General features: G+C 35.5%; 3 protein-coding genes and 1 pseudogene across 4 annotated transcripts; 3 read left to right on the top strand and 1 right to left on the bottom strand.

Moving 5' to 3' along the window:
- LOC109102823 overlaps nucleotides 1–5,363 on the top strand; it is a 31,842-nt pseudogene extending 26,479 nt beyond the window's left edge.
- An 825-nt stretch (nucleotides 5,364–6,188) lies between these two features.
- nipsnap3a (nipsnap homolog 3A (C. elegans)) lies at nucleotides 6,189–10,422 on the bottom strand. The gene is made up of 6 exons (XM_042769928.1): nucleotides 10,233–10,422; nucleotides 8,674–8,881; nucleotides 7,674–7,835; nucleotides 7,222–7,371; nucleotides 6,686–6,772; nucleotides 6,189–6,534 (listed from the first exon to the last, which is right to left on the bottom strand). The coding sequence occupies exons 1-6, from the start codon at nucleotides 10,308–10,310 to the stop codon at nucleotides 6,458–6,460; spliced, it is 762 nt and encodes a 253-aa protein (XP_042625862.1). The 5' UTR covers nucleotides 10,311–10,422; the 3' UTR covers nucleotides 6,189–6,457.
- A 717-nt stretch (nucleotides 10,423–11,139) lies between these two features.
- Nucleotides 11,140–12,275, top strand: LOC109066863 (probable pancreatic secretory proteinase inhibitor). Its single transcript, XM_019083874.2, has 4 exons — nucleotides 11,140–11,416; nucleotides 11,550–11,581; nucleotides 11,680–11,792; nucleotides 11,922–12,275. The coding sequence occupies exons 1-4, from the start codon at nucleotides 11,365–11,367 to the stop codon at nucleotides 11,965–11,967; spliced, it is 243 nt and encodes an 80-aa protein (XP_018939419.1). The 5' UTR covers nucleotides 11,140–11,364; the 3' UTR covers nucleotides 11,968–12,275.
- A 406-nt stretch (nucleotides 12,276–12,681) lies between these two features.
- On the top strand, nucleotides 12,682–15,188 carry thg1l (tRNA-histidine guanylyltransferase 1-like). 2 transcript variants are annotated; one of them, XM_019083876.2, is made up of 7 exons: nucleotides 12,682–12,793; nucleotides 13,080–13,238; nucleotides 13,370–13,546; nucleotides 13,697–13,866; nucleotides 14,266–14,354; nucleotides 14,761–14,868; nucleotides 14,945–15,188. In XM_019083876.2, the coding sequence occupies exons 2-7, from the start codon at nucleotides 13,135–13,137 to the stop codon at nucleotides 15,104–15,106; spliced, it is 810 nt and encodes a 269-aa protein (XP_018939421.1). In that variant the 5' UTR covers nucleotides 12,682–12,793; nucleotides 13,080–13,134; the 3' UTR covers nucleotides 15,107–15,188. The 2 variants fall into 2 exon arrangements, with proteins under 2 accessions (XP_018939421.1, XP_018939420.1); XM_019083875.2 differs by lacking the exon at nucleotides 12,682–12,793 and having other exon boundaries at nucleotides 12,800–13,238.
- The last annotated feature ends 146 nt before the right edge of the window (nucleotides 15,189–15,334 follow it).

A 15,334-nucleotide genomic window follows, 5' to 3' on the forward strand; every position in this document is an offset into this window, starting at 1 on the left:
TATTTCCTTCTTCTTTTAGTGCTTTGGTCTGCTTGGTGTCAACGGAGCCGGAAAGACCAGTACTTTTAAAATGCTGACCGGAGACTCTGTGGTAACCAAAGGAGAAGCATTCTTGGCTGGGAAAAGGTACAGACAGTTAAATTCAATTAGTTATTATAAATAGCATATATGATCCTACTTCCTTACTATAGCTTAGTGTATATAGATATATATATATATATATATATATATATATATATATATATATGTATATGTATATGTGTGTTGGTATGTATGTGTGCATGAGTGTGTGTGTTTATATATATATATATATATATTATATAGTATATGAATATATATACATATAAAACATATATATACATATATATATATATATATATATATATATATATATATATATATATATATATATATATATATATATATATATATATGTTGGTATATATGTGTATGATATATATATATATATATATATATATATATATATTTCTTCTTTTTTTTCTTCTTCTTAAAGTCATATGTTCATCTAAAAATTCTGTGGATGGATTTTTTGATTATGCAGCTCTTTCTTATTTCCAGTATACTCAGAGAAATAGATGAAGTACATCAGAACATGGGCTACTGCCCTCAGTTTGATGCCATCAACGATCTGCTGACAGGACGGGAACACCTGGAATTCTACGCCATCCTGCGTGGTGTACCTGAGAAGGAAGTTTGTGAGGTGAGCAGAGCATATAAACTAACACCAGGATTTAAATAATGATATAATATTTTTTTTATATAATTTAATGTTATGTGACCTTTAGGGTGAATCAAACTCCCAGGTTATATTTTACACCCCCACCCCAGCTTAAGTGTATGCTGATCATTGTTCAAAAATATAAAATACTATATTTCAGTAATAACAATCTCCACTGACAATAAAGTGAATTACAAATAAAAAATACTAATTATATTTTGCATTTTGACCATTAAGCACATTCTCCCATTGATTGATTTAAACATAAAAAATACACAAAAAATATGAAAAAGGAAAAAAGGTAATTTATTATAGTAATGACAAATCGCCATTAATAAAAAATGAATTACAAAAAAAATAAAAGTAATGACAATTTGAGAGATAGTGTAAAATAGAATTTTTTTTAGAATATAATTTTTCTTTTGATTTTGATGTAAATGTGACCTGGAAATGTTTTCTGAGATTAACCATAATAGGAATTGTTGTTAGTTTTACTGATGTGTTGTACCTTGGGCAGGTGGCAGAGTGGGGAATCCATAAACTGGGCCTCGTAAAGTATGTGGACAAGAAAGCAGGAAGCTACAGCGGTGGCAACATGCGCAAACTCTCCACGGCCATATCACTCATTGGAGCCCCACCAGTGGTCTTCCTGGTATGTGCAACACACACATGTACACACAAAGACACTTACACATCTGGCTCAAAGTCTTATGCTTCCTAGGGTGAATCTCTACAAACTAATCAACAAAAACAACATAAGTCTGGATCATATGACCACTGTTTGATTATTCTCTCAGCTGGGTTTCCTGCTCTGGTTGTATAAGGAGTTCAGGACGTTAAACCCCTAGAGCTAAATTACCCTGAACTCTTTAGCCTTGGCCTTCAAAGAGACCTCATAGTGGGTGGATTACACAAAAAATCACTCAAGAATGCTCAAGAGTCAGCAAACCTGTTTCGGTTCACTTGAGTGTGCAATACACGTGTGAGGGAAGAGATGGTGTTCTTCCCGCTGATGTTGCTGTTCAATGTGTGTTTCCTATGGCCGAAACTGAGTCTTGCTGTGCTTTTGGTTACAGGACGAGCCCACCACTGGAATGGACCCCAAAGCACGACGAGCACTGTGGAACTGCATCCACAGTGTCATCAAAGAGGGACGCTCTGTCCTACTCACCTCACACAGGTACATTCACCAGACTTTTCCTAATACAATTACAGTGTATGCGCTTAAACTGAACACTAACAGTCAGCTAATGTTATAGATAAGCACATTAAGTGAGCTATTGCTAAAAGCAGCGCTGACAGCATTGATGATAGTATTGGTTTCCTCTAAAATTTTCATGTGTTCGTTTTTTAGCTTAGATTCTCGCAGAGTTTAGACTTCCATCAGCTATCACTAGGGAGCACTATTTAATCTGTTTTCTTCCATACTAACCTGCGTTCTCTTCACTCTTCTTAGCATGGAAGAATGTGAAGCGCTGTGCACCAGGATGGCCATCATGGTGAACGGCAGGTTCCGCTGTCTGAGCCGGGTTTCAGATGTAACAACCACTCTCACTTTAACCTGTCGAAACTCACAATACAAACTAATCCAAAAAAAATTCAAATAATAAAAACTACAATGCTTTGTTGAAGCTGTCAGTACACATTATTCCAACTTATTTTTAAATAATTCTTGGTGGAAAAACTACATTAGGCCTACTCATGATTCTGTAGAGAAATCTCTTCCAATCAGAGAACTGAAACAAGCAAACTCCCCCAAAAGAAAAACATCTTAAATACAATAATAATCATACTTAAATATGTGTATATATGTGCATATTTTACAATAAACATAAAATGTTATTCCTATATGCACTAGCTACACCAGCAACAAAACAATAGTTTATATTTATCTGTCATTTTAATCAATTAGTCATTCCCAAAGCTTCATGGGATTGTAGTTCTTTCCCTCATTAAAGTCATTAAAGGGATAGTTCACCCAAAAATGAAAATTTGATGTTTATCTGCTTACCCCCAGGGCATCCAAGATGTAGGTGACTTTGTTTCTTCAGTAGAACACAAACGAAGATTTTTAGCCTCAGCTGTTGCAGTTTCTCAGTCTACGATGCTTGGCAATGGTAACAGAATCTATGAGAGAAAAAAAAAACATGCACAGAAAAATCCAAATTAAACCCTGCGGCTCGTGATGATACATTGATGTGTAAAGAAACAAAACAATCGGTCTGTGCAAGAAACTGAACAGTATTTATATTGTTTTTCTACCTCTGGCACAATGTACGAACTGTTAGAACTCTTGTGAATGCGCTTCACAGCAGCCTGCATCATCTTCTTCTTGTTGCTTTATGGCGGATCGCAGATTTATAAGTGCATTACTGCCACCTATCTCCTCAAGTGGACCATTGACACTCCTGATTGAGATTGTAGATAGAGTGTTAATGGTCCATTTGAGAGATAGGTAACAGCTATAACAGCTTCTGACAGCTGGACATTGCATGAATCAGAGGTAAAAAAAAAAAAAAAAACAATATAAATACTGTTCAGTTTCTTGCACAGACCGATCGTTTTGTGTCTTTACACATCAATGTATCGTCACGAGTCGCAGGGTTCAATTTGGATTTTTCTGTGCATGTTTTTTTTTCTCTCTCATAGATCCTGTTACCATTCCCAAGCACTGTACTGTTGAGAGACTGCAACGCCTGAAGCTAAAAATCACAAATTCTGCAAAACTAAACAAAAAAATTCAACTACATCTTGAACTACCTCTTTAAAAGCAGATAAACATCAAATTTTCACTATTGTACTAACAATCTCCAAAATAACAAATCCTTTTTGTCTTTTTGTCCAATTTACATATAAATTTTGCCTCCAAATCAAAGTTTGTGATTGATTCACCTCGTAGCTAGTTGGTCTGGTCCGTGGCTTATTTAAGCTATTTGAAAGTACAATGTGTTAGTTCTGCACACTACCAGCATCACTGAATTGCAAAGAATAATGACTCAAATCAAGAGCATTAAGCATAAAGCAAACATTACTTTTTAGTTTAGTTTTGATGCATATTTATGACATCACTTTCTCCTCTTCCTGCAGATTTGGAGATGGGTATACCATCATTCTGAGGGTTGCGGGGCCAGATCCTGACCTGCAGCCGGTGATGAAGTTCATTGAGAGCGAGCTGCCGGGAAGCACCCTGAAAGAAAAACACAGAAACATGCTGCAATACCAGCTTCCCTCCTCCCTCACCTCCCTCGCTCACATCTTCAGCATCCTCGCTAAGAACAGAGAGTTTCTCAGCATAGAGGATTACTCTGTGTCCCAGACCACTCTGGACCAGGTGAGGGGGCATTTCCAACCCTATAATATCTCAGGCACATTTCCGAGTAGGGTTTCTCATGTGTGTAGCACAGTGACCCCTACTCGGGACAAGAGGAAGTTAAAAAGCAGTCAACTGTAAAAAGGGGAAGTCATCATTTATTTTCTTTCATGTCATTCAAACCTGTAGGACTTTATTTCTTCTGTTGAACACAAAAGAATACATTTTGAAGAATGTAAGTAACCAAACAGTTTTGGGTCCCATTGACTTCAATAGGACTTTGTCCATACTGTTTGGTTACCAACATTCTTCAAAATATCTCATTTTGTGTTTCATAGAAGAAAGAATGTCATACAAGTTTGGAATGACATGAGAGAGAGAGAGAGAGTAAATGATGACAATTTTTATTTCTGGTATCAAAGGTCATTATAGTTAATTTTTTTGTGTGTTTTCATGCTGTGATTACTGAATACTCATTTTCCCAATCAACAGGTATTTGTTAACTTTGCCAAGGACCAAAGTGACGGCCACTCAGACAGCTCCATTCATCGTAAAGAGACAGCGGTCAACATGGCCCTCCTGAGCCCTCTGTCTATTAAAGAGAACACGGAGAAGCCAATAGAAAGCTTTGTGTGAGCCAGTCTCTCTTTACACTACATGCTAACAGGAGCCAGTGGATTCCACATATTTCACAATGTTTTTGTGGCCTTTGAGCTGCAGTCTGCTGTTCTGACCTCTGTCTGAAGATAAACGTCTTCACCGGTCAGCTGAGAGGCTGATACTGCAGCCGAGATACTCGATGCAAGTCAATGCAAAAGAAATTGAAAAGACTTCACTCGTGTTTCTAGCATGGCTGAATCCGAACCATGTTAGTCACAGTGTTAAAAACTTGAAGCCATAATTTCTGGTGTATACTGACTGCACAGACTGCATTTTGCGCAGTCGTCAATAGAGATTGATTTTCATTGTCCAAGATAATCGGGCCGATGGAAAAATGCCAATGATCAATAATTCAGGGTAAGTGTCTTTGTATTTTATTTTCTTAAGACTAGAAGACTGGGAATCACATGCTGCAGAATCATAATCGTTTGCGTGGCTAAGGGCTGAACTGCAAAACTGCAAATTGTACTGTTAAAATGATTTCGTTTTTAATATGTCATTATTTATAAACAAACAATTGTTTTCGATGTTTTAAAAAGTCAGAAGAGGCATTATTTTGTAGGCTGTTCTATCCAAGAGTGCCTCATGTTATGTTTATACATGCCTTTGTGCATGGGCAAAACAAAAAAAGTGATTGATTTTGTAAGTTTTTTTTTTTAAATAAAATAATAAATTAAAGTTTATACAAGTAAGCTTTACGGTTACAATATGTAACAAATACCTCGACTGACTCAGTAATCCTAGGGGATGCTGCTGGATTCACATGAACAATTTAGAAGGAAATCAATTTAAATATACCGAGTATGTGCCTTCTTTAGTAAAAGGGCATCTGGTGTGCCCTTCATTGGATCTCTGGACCATTAAATACAGAAATCCACAAACACAACACTGATTCCAGATGTATTACATAGCCGTTTATTACAGTAAGTGTGATCTGTCCATACATTGAGTTTGGATTGTTAAATCAGTATTTTGGATCTCACTGGGATTGGCAACTGTGTTGTCCGCCTTTCATCCAAGCACTTTACTTGCTGTGTAAATTGAAATTTAATTTAATGTCAAAAAGTGTTAAATCTCTTTGCACTGGATTGTCCACAGGCAATGTTTTTGCTGTTTGTCATTTATTGTTTAGTTTTGGTTTTGGTTCAACCAAAAAGAAAGAACAAAAACAAAACAAAAAAAATAAAATAAAAAAACAAAATATTACCACAACCACATTCATTCACCTAATACAATACCTACATACAAAACAAATGTGTGGCTGTGGATTGCCTGTTACTTGCTTTGAACACTTTCTCTATTTACACAATAAAACATGACAATTCTACAACCCTAATACTGTTTGATCTGTGACATCATATTGGAAATTTTAACATATGAATTATCTTCAGTATCTGTCTGCTTAAAATGTATCCAGAAGGAGCTAGATTACATCACTACATCTAATCGATGCAAAAAAAAATGCAAATATAACACTGCTGAATTTATAATTGTTTTTATTATGTAAGCATTTATTGTAGAAAAAGAATGACATGTTGCGAAACACTGACGTAGTTTGAGGATGGAAGTCTTAATGTGATGTAAAGCATTATTTTGATTCACAATAATTATTGGACCATCAGTAAAAACTTCTCAAGGAACTTGCTAGCATAAAATCTGTTTATCAGTTCACTTATCTCATGCACTGCTTCAATCAAATTCACTCACTTCACATTTGCTTGAGTTTAAAGTCAAACCATGAAGCCGTGTTATTTGATTGGTGAGAAAGCACAGGGGAGCATGAGTTTGTTCTTATGTGACACCAGGTACGCTGCACTCTCCCTTACTGGAGAAAAATACAAACAGTAACAGTAAAAAAAAACTGCAAACTGTAAAACATAAAAAAATATTTATTTTTCTGAGACAAAAATCCCCAGAATGTTCTGATAATAATGGTATGATAGTGTCCAGTGTAATGAGCTATATTTAAGATTCACCTGCTGCCACCACTCTGGCATCTTCATGAGATGTATGTCGTATTGCTGCACGCTGGTCTGCGCTCTCAAACCACCATAAAACAAACACTGTGCATGGAAAGAAATATCAGAAATATATATATATATACTCACCAATATATATATATATACTCACCAAGGCTGTATTTATTTGATCAAAAATACAGTAATATTGTGAAATATTATTATTAAAATGTTTTATATTTTAAATGTAATCTTTTCCTGTGATGTTAAAGTTGAATTATGATTCAATATGAACTATAGTACAGCATTTCAGGATTCTTTGATGACTAGAAAGTTCAAAAGAGCAGCATTTATTTGAAATAAATCTTTTTCAACATTATACTGTCATCTTCTTCATGAGTACTTGATGAATAAAAATATTAATACTTAAAAAAACTACTGACCCCAATTTTTGACCTTTAGTGTATATTTAAATTACAGGTTGCAACTGTATGCAAAATATGATTTGGCCATTTTTAATTTTTTTAAATATATCTGCTCTCTTGTCTGTTCACCTTGATTAAGCTGTCCAAATTCAGAATGAAAAACCCCAACTGCGTGGGCGTATCCTGACCCTGTGTGGGTGCCCACTGCTGCCTGAAACGCCCTGCCCCACACCGCCGGACCGCCCGGCTTCATCTGGAAAGTTGCCAGTTCGAAAACTCCTACAGAAAAAAAAAAAAAAAAAAATTTGTACAAAAACTGTTTAGATGAATTCACCTAAAGCATTTGAAATCTGTGTATCTTTGTTTTGTGAACAATTTATGAATGTTTATGCATATCTGTAATGGCAAAAGGGGGAATAATCAGGAAACTTCTGAAAACAGTCCCTTAGGATCAATCAATAAGTTGTTAAAATGTTATTTTCTTTTTCTTTGCTTATGTCTTACATCACTTACAGCACCATGTGAGCATGCATTGGTGCCGCTTTAAAAATCAATGCATGAATGTTAATGCACATTCTCACCTCCATCTTTGGGTGGCTTCTGAATTTTGCTCCAGGGTACGAGGTACGTCACCTCATTATCCTGAGAGCTCAGCATGGGCATCGCTTTAGAGATGTACTGCTCAATCCAGTTTGGGTCTTGAGCCAGGGCTGCCCGCACAGATGCCCGCTGGGCATAGCTGTCTAAACACCATTACAGCAAAAACAGAGAGTAGTATGTGAGCTGCACTGTGTTTTTAGACACTTTAAATAAAATAAATACATATTATCTTAGTAAGATTACTTGTTTACTGTATTAACGCTAAGAAAGGATTTTATTTTTCCGGACAATGCCAGTTAATGTTATCACATTGGACTTAAACTTACTAATTCTGCTAAACTGATCATTTTTGTGTGTGTGTGTGTGTATTAAATATATATATATATATTTATATATATATATATTTTTTATTTTTATTATATTTTTTTTCATCTTGAACACAAAAATGACCGGCCTACAAAAAATTGCTATTACTATTATTACCAAACACTAGATTCAGTCTTTTTTATCAACTTATTTGCTCTCAATTAGCACAGATTTTGTTTTTCTTTCTGGAACTGATTAATCATAGGCCTCGTTGATCTTAGCTATGCACCTCAGTTTAATTATTATATTAATAAAATTAACCACTTTCCGCTCAAAAACTGAGGTGCATAAGCTCAGATCAGTGAGGCCTACGAGAAAACAAGTTTTTTTTTTTTTTTTTTTTTTAAATGATTCCAAGATTTGGTGATAATATAGCATAATGAGAGCTTTACAAGAAAATTTTAAAAAGCTGGTCATTTTGAGCAGGTAAAGAGTTTTAAGCACAGCACAAGGGTTTTAAATAAGTGCTAATGAAGCCTGCCAACCCCTAGAAGTAAAGAGTCAGGTTTTTTTCATTTCAATGTTCAATGTTTTGTTGCATTTTACTTATTGATGAATCCTATAAAGTTTTAAAGGCATAGAATAGACGTTTAAGAATTCAGTAATCATTCTCACCATACTTCCAGATGTGGAAAACCTGATTGAGACCCCCATATTCCACACTCCAGTATCCGATGAGCTCTGAGTGGGCTGTCCGCAGGTGGATCTTCTCATTGGTCAGTTTGAGGAAGGCAGCATTGAGATGCGGCTGGATGTAATAGGTGCGGAACTCATAGAAGGTTCCGTGCTGCTGCTGAGGTCCGGTGGAGATCCATGCCCTGGGCTGCTCAGGAAATGTAAAACAAACTGCTAGTGACACCATGTGGTCATTATTGGAACTTATTCTACATTTGTCTGAATCTATTTGAACTATGAGATCAACATAAAACTCACTTATTATAGAAATGGCAGCGCTCCGCTTCTGTTTCTTTTTTATTTCAGTTTCTGAAGGTTTTTAAGGCACAGCCCCACCCCCCATCTAAAACCTTGAGTACTTTTTAAAAACCTTGAAACTCACATTTGATGTTACAGATAAACTGTACAAATGTTTACCTTCTACAGGCTCAAACCAGTTAGATCCCACTGCAGGACAAAGGTCTATACAAATTATGTCCCAAACCATGTATATACGATACACAGGATTTCTTTTAAAGCAAGACAACTCTATACTTATCTCTGTGCAAGGACATGTCAAAAAATAAACAGCTAGACACATTTGGTATAAATATAGAAGAGTCAAAGTCTTGGGAATGGATCTTCTTCTGTACCTAAAAATATAAAAATAAAAAAAAAAACACAAAAATTTTCCACTAAATCAAATCAACCAAATAAGCAAAACCATGTGAACTCCTTTGCACAAAAGGCCAGATTTTCTTCATTTTTACAAGATGCTCTTTGAATCTTTCTCAAATCATGCTGCTGAACACAGTCAAGTTTTACACAAACTTTCTGAGTTCATGAAGCTCATGTGCTGCTGTCATTAAAGCAAAATGTGGTCATATTAAGACGTTTAAAATTTTCATAGAAACTAAAGCTTATAATGTGTAGTTAGTACCGTTCAAGTTCCCTCAATGAGTAATGAGCTCTTGAGCAATGATTTTCCCCCCAGTGGGATGTTCAATTTTTTTTTTTTTTTACTAATTATCAGCCTTTAACACATTACATTGATTATATATATATATATATATATATATATATATATATTATGCATATATATATATATATATATATATACATTATTGTAGTAGAATGTAAAATATAAGCATTTTACCAGTAGTCTCTGACATTTGGACCTTACTATATAATCAATATATATGCATGAAGAATATGGGCCTCCAACATTAATGAAACACTAATTATTAAACTAATTAAAAAACTTTTGTAATGATTTCATGCTTTTGTAACTCCTGACACTGCCAAGGTCTTAACAAACAATGTAGCAGAGTTCCATGATCATATGACTGACAGTGGGGCGTCTGACACCCCCCAAAACACTAGCGTTTATCTTTTAATTCGGTGCCATTAAAATGTCACACAGGTTCAGTATCATCAGATTGTCCAGTAAAGAAAACGTACTTTGATGGAAGTGAGCTTTTTCCCACTGTGTAAAACTAGTTCCTGATGATTAAACTCACCGTAGGTCGGCTTTTAACAGACAGACAGTGTTCTGCGTGACGTGACGCTTTCCCGAGAATTCTGCGTATTTGTATCATTTTACTCAACGTGAAGCTGTACTGTATCTGCAGCGTGACTGACAGCCAGATAAGACGTGCAGTTCTGAACGAAGTACACTACACTCAGAGTCAGTACGGAAGCCGAAAAGTACCGCTCAAGTTCTCTCGTTGGCCCCAAAAATAAAATGCTTGATTTAATTCTCCTGCATTTGTCTGATCAAAAATACAGTAAAACAGTACTGTGAACTTCAAGGGTCTGAAATTCGAGTTATTAAAGGTACAGTCCACCCAAAAATAACAATTCTATCATAATTTACTCACCCTTCCAAATGCATTTCTTTCTTTAATAATTTCTTTAATAATTTAAAATAGCTACAATAAAGCCTGCATGGGGGCCTTTAATAGTAAGACAAATCAAATATACATTTTTAATTACTTGATTAATCATTGGTTATTTGCCAGAATTTCTGTATTTTGTGTTTGTCCCATATTTGATTTTTTAACACATATGCAAAGCGTAAAAATAAAAAAAGTTCCACTCTGCACTTTTTCATAAAAAAATTAATTATTTATTTTTTAAAAATAACTTTTCAAAATTCAAATTTTTTTCAAAATGTAAAGACCCATATTCCCTGCTAAATTATGTAGTTAATCATTACATTACGTAATTACTGTCAACTGCATTCCATGTTTAGTGGAATTCTTTTCATTTCACTTTGGGGCCAATAAACAGGGACATGCCTCCCAGCCAGATCTGTTTTGAGGGATATTATACAGACCAATGCATTTTGGATTGTGCTCAGCAATTTTTGGACAGACTGGAATGTTTATCCCTTAATAAAGAGAGAGACAATAGAGAGGCTCTGTTCTCAGTGTTGTTGATGCGGGACGGTGGATAGGTGGGGCAGAAAGCCATCAAAATATCAGCACCTCTCCTCCTCCTCCTCACTTTCAAACTATATGTTGCTGCTCATCACCAATACAACACTCAGAAACGAGCTGGAAGTCATCAGTTGCTACGTCAAAGCTCTCAGCCTGAACTTACAAATACAGATTTCTCCTTTAAAATCCGGTGTTCCTTCATTTGAGCATCATGACTGGAACAGCAGTGGTTCTGATGAGTCTGGTCCTCATCCTCTCTGTGGGTAAGTCACTCCCAGTGGAATTTTAAAAAAAAGCACTGTTATTATTTTATTATTTTAATCATTGATGTGTGCCATTTGCAATTAACGAAGAAATATTGCAATGCGATTAATCCAACGACACCAATTCTTTCAGGTGCAGAGGATAAATCAAGACTTTACCGCAGGGTAAGTCCATTTATACATTAAAACCCAGAACAAACACCTATCAGAAGACGAACTACGATGCATAACTGTGAACTGTGTGTGTGTTTTTATTCTGACAGCCTGCATGTGGGGGTTTGAGCATCAATCAAGCATGCCCTCTCAACTTCTCTCCCGTATGTGGTAATGATGGCATCACATACGTCAATGAATGCACCCTGTGTGTGCAGAGAATGTGAGTCCATTCATTTGCTTCTGTTTGTGTAGGATAACAGGATTTCTGTATGGATTTTGCTGATAGTTAGCAAGTGCTGTGGTATGGATGCTGTGATGTTGAATCACTGAAACAGTGTTTGTTTTTTAGGCACACTAATGGAGACATTTTGATTGTGAAAGAAGGACGCTGCTGAGGTGGAGGACCTTATGATCATCACTGCGCTTTTCATATCTATGTTTGTTTAAGAGTGTTGTTGCTATGCTCATCCGTAGGATGTGATCAGTATACCTATAAACAGATGATGTGTGAACACCAACCACATTTTAAAAAGAAATGACATCTGAGTGACTCTGAGTAAATAGTGCAGAGTGTTTGTTTTTCTATCAAGTCATTTTTTTTTTACGATACTGTCCTGTCTTTCTTTAATATATTTATTTTCTTTTCCATATTATACATTTCTTTATTATATCTGTAGGAACTGCTCTGAGTGCAATGTTTTAGGGGTGAAGTGTTTGAGTTACAACTTATTTTTCTAAATATGTATAATAAAAAAAAAAAGAAAAAAGAAATCTAACAAAAATTGACACGATGACAGATGACAAGCTGTGGGAAGACCATTTATACCTTGATTTTTACATTTTTTTTTTTGCTAATAAAAAAATAAATACTTGGTTTTCTGACAAATGTAAGACTGCCCAGCTTCACTTTGTCTCGCTTTTCTTTGCAGCATATTTATCATTGACACTGAAAAGCAACCACACTGGACACAACTATGCTTATTATTCTGCATTATCTTTTTACTCTTATTTAAAATTGCCAACAAATCATCTCGTTCTATTAAAAACATTGCTGACCATTTGTATCAGATGCATCAGATGTGTTGATTTGTATCATTACGCTTTTAAATCTTCAAAAGCAGCTGATGCCTTGTACACTTTGTGGCGGAACATACTTTTCAGAAGTGTATTTTGAGGGACTGTATAAGGTGACGGACCAATACAATGACCGCTTACGCACATGTGAGTTTTGACACAACATACTTCCTGTTAAGGAATCACATTTTGTAAACACTGTAATGTTAAATATTTTAAAAAATACAACGCGATCTAAGATAATCACTCGTTTAAGTTCTTCCAGAGACATGAATATTAACATTTAATTCATGTCGATGCGCTTTCTGGATGACAGATAACCAGTTACGCCTCACAGATATTCTGAACTAACAGCATGATTTGAGTTAAACGTATTAAATAATCGTATTTGTCCTGATATCCTTATGCTGAGACTGTTATCGGTCAACTTTAGAGGGATTACAGAGCACAAGACACTCTTAAAGCTTAAATTCAGCACATCATCTGTCATGGCCAAAAGCAAATTTGAATACGTGAGAAACTTTGAGCTCGACGACACATGTTTGAGAAACTGTTACATTGTAGTTCGGCTGGATGGACGAAACTTCCACAAGTAAGTGTTTCTGTACAGTTACAACATGCTCTTGCAGAACTAACACTGTGTCTTATGTTTGTACAATTTTGCGGAGGGCAGAAAATGAGGGATTACTGAAATTACTTTCAAAATGATCTTTTTGATTCCAGGTTTTCCGAGCAGCATAACTTCATGAAACCCAATGATAACCGAGCTCTGGGTTTGATGAGCCGCAGTGCCCGTTCGGTCATGGAGGAGCTGGAGGACATCACTATAGCCTATGGACAGAGTGACGAGTTCAGCTTTGTGTTCAAAAGATCAACCACTTGGTTCAAAAGAAGGGCCAGGTATAATTGTATGCTGACACATTGCCGTAAATAAACTTGCCGGAATCTGCCGTGTATTTCAAAACCATCTCAGCACAGCTGGAAGATGTTTGTCCAGGGTTATGCTGTCTAGGAAACTCACCCATTAAATGTTTCCCTTTCTCTCTACAGTAAACTGATGACCCATGTGGCTTCCCAGTTTTCCTCTAGCTTTGTTTACTACTGGAAGGAGTATTTTGGGGAGCATCCGCTGCTGTACCCACCCAGCTTTGATGGCAGGGTGGTTCTGTACCCTAGCAACCGTAACCTAAGAGACTATCTAAGCTGGAGACAGGCAGATTGTAAGTGAATGTATTTTGTAGTAGATTTAATGATAAAATGTGTTTGACTGTAACATGTATAAAACAGTATAATAGAATGAAGTAGAGTCATTTTTGACTTCTGAGATTTACTATGATTGTACTTTATTTTCATGGCAACCCTGTGGTTGTGAATATGGAAATATTATCATGCTTGCTTGTGATGGAGCATTAATGTAAACATGCTATATTTTAATAACATAAATATATTGTATTTTGATTATGCATTAAAATATAAATATGAAATCCGTTATTTTTCCATTCTAGGTGTCCTAGAAATGAACGTCTAGCTTTAGAGACTATAGAAACATTTAACAATGGACTTAAAATCGTTTCAGAATCTCAAAATTTTTCATTTTAACATTTGTTATTTCTATTCAGGTCACATTAACAATTTGTACAACACTGCGTTTTGGACTCTGGTTCAGAAAGGTGGACTGACCACAACGCAAGCTGAGGAGAGACTCAGTGTATGAATAATTAAAGTATTATTTGTTTAATTGAGTATTTTTATGTTTGTCCTGAGTTGTTTTCTTTTCTAGACAAGTTATCATATAGAAAGCTGGTCACTAATGTACAAAGAAGGTTGCCATCCCAAACAATATGAACATCACAGTATTTAAAACTGACTAGGTTTTTTTTTTCTATAATTTAGTAATATTATCCAATAAACAGTTTTAACCAGAAACATAATCAGTATTTAATTACCAATATAATTTGTGAATGTTTAATTTTGCCTTAATTGGATTTTATTTTTCCATATAGTTTTAATTAAACACAACTAATTCCAGTCCAGTTATTTTGTCTGTTCACATATAACTGTAGTGTAATTTACATAAAGAAACTAAAAAGTTGCATAATTTTTCCGATATGCAGGGAACACAAGCAGCGGATAAGAATGAGATCTTGTTTTCTGAGTTCAATATTAATTACAATAATGAATCCCCACTGCACAAAAAAGGCACGACTTTAATATGGGAAAAGGTAAGATGCAGCTGCAAAATATTTTGTTTAAAAATTATATTCTTTTGAAGTTTAATTCTTAAATTCTTTCCTTCAGGTGAATGAAACCACAACTAAACAGATCAAGCGGCCAGATGAAGTAGAGACAGAAATTACTGTAACACGGACCAGGAAAAAGGTTACAAGTCATTCCTGTGATATCATTGGAGAGCAGTTCTGGGAAGAACATCCAGACATTCTGGAAAGCGACCAGTGTTGATCATATGTTAAAGAGACCAAAATGCAAGTTCATTTTTCCCTATGGTATTAAAAAAGAAAAAAAAAGCTTTCAATGTTTATAATTTATTGTCTTTCTTTGGAGGCAACTAAGGTGAATGAAGGGGGATTCCTAGTGGAGATAAGGAATGACACTGGGAACTTATTCTCTCCTGCAGGGATGAGCATCTGTTTCACCTTATCCCCCACAGTTTCCTCTGTGTGTGGTGAT

Source organism: Cyprinus carpio, chromosome A14 (assembly GCF_018340385.1).
Source record: "Cyprinus carpio isolate SPL01 chromosome A14, ASM1834038v1, whole genome shotgun sequence".
Lineage (NCBI taxonomy): Eukaryota > Metazoa > Chordata > Actinopteri > Cypriniformes > Cyprinidae > Cyprinus > Cyprinus carpio.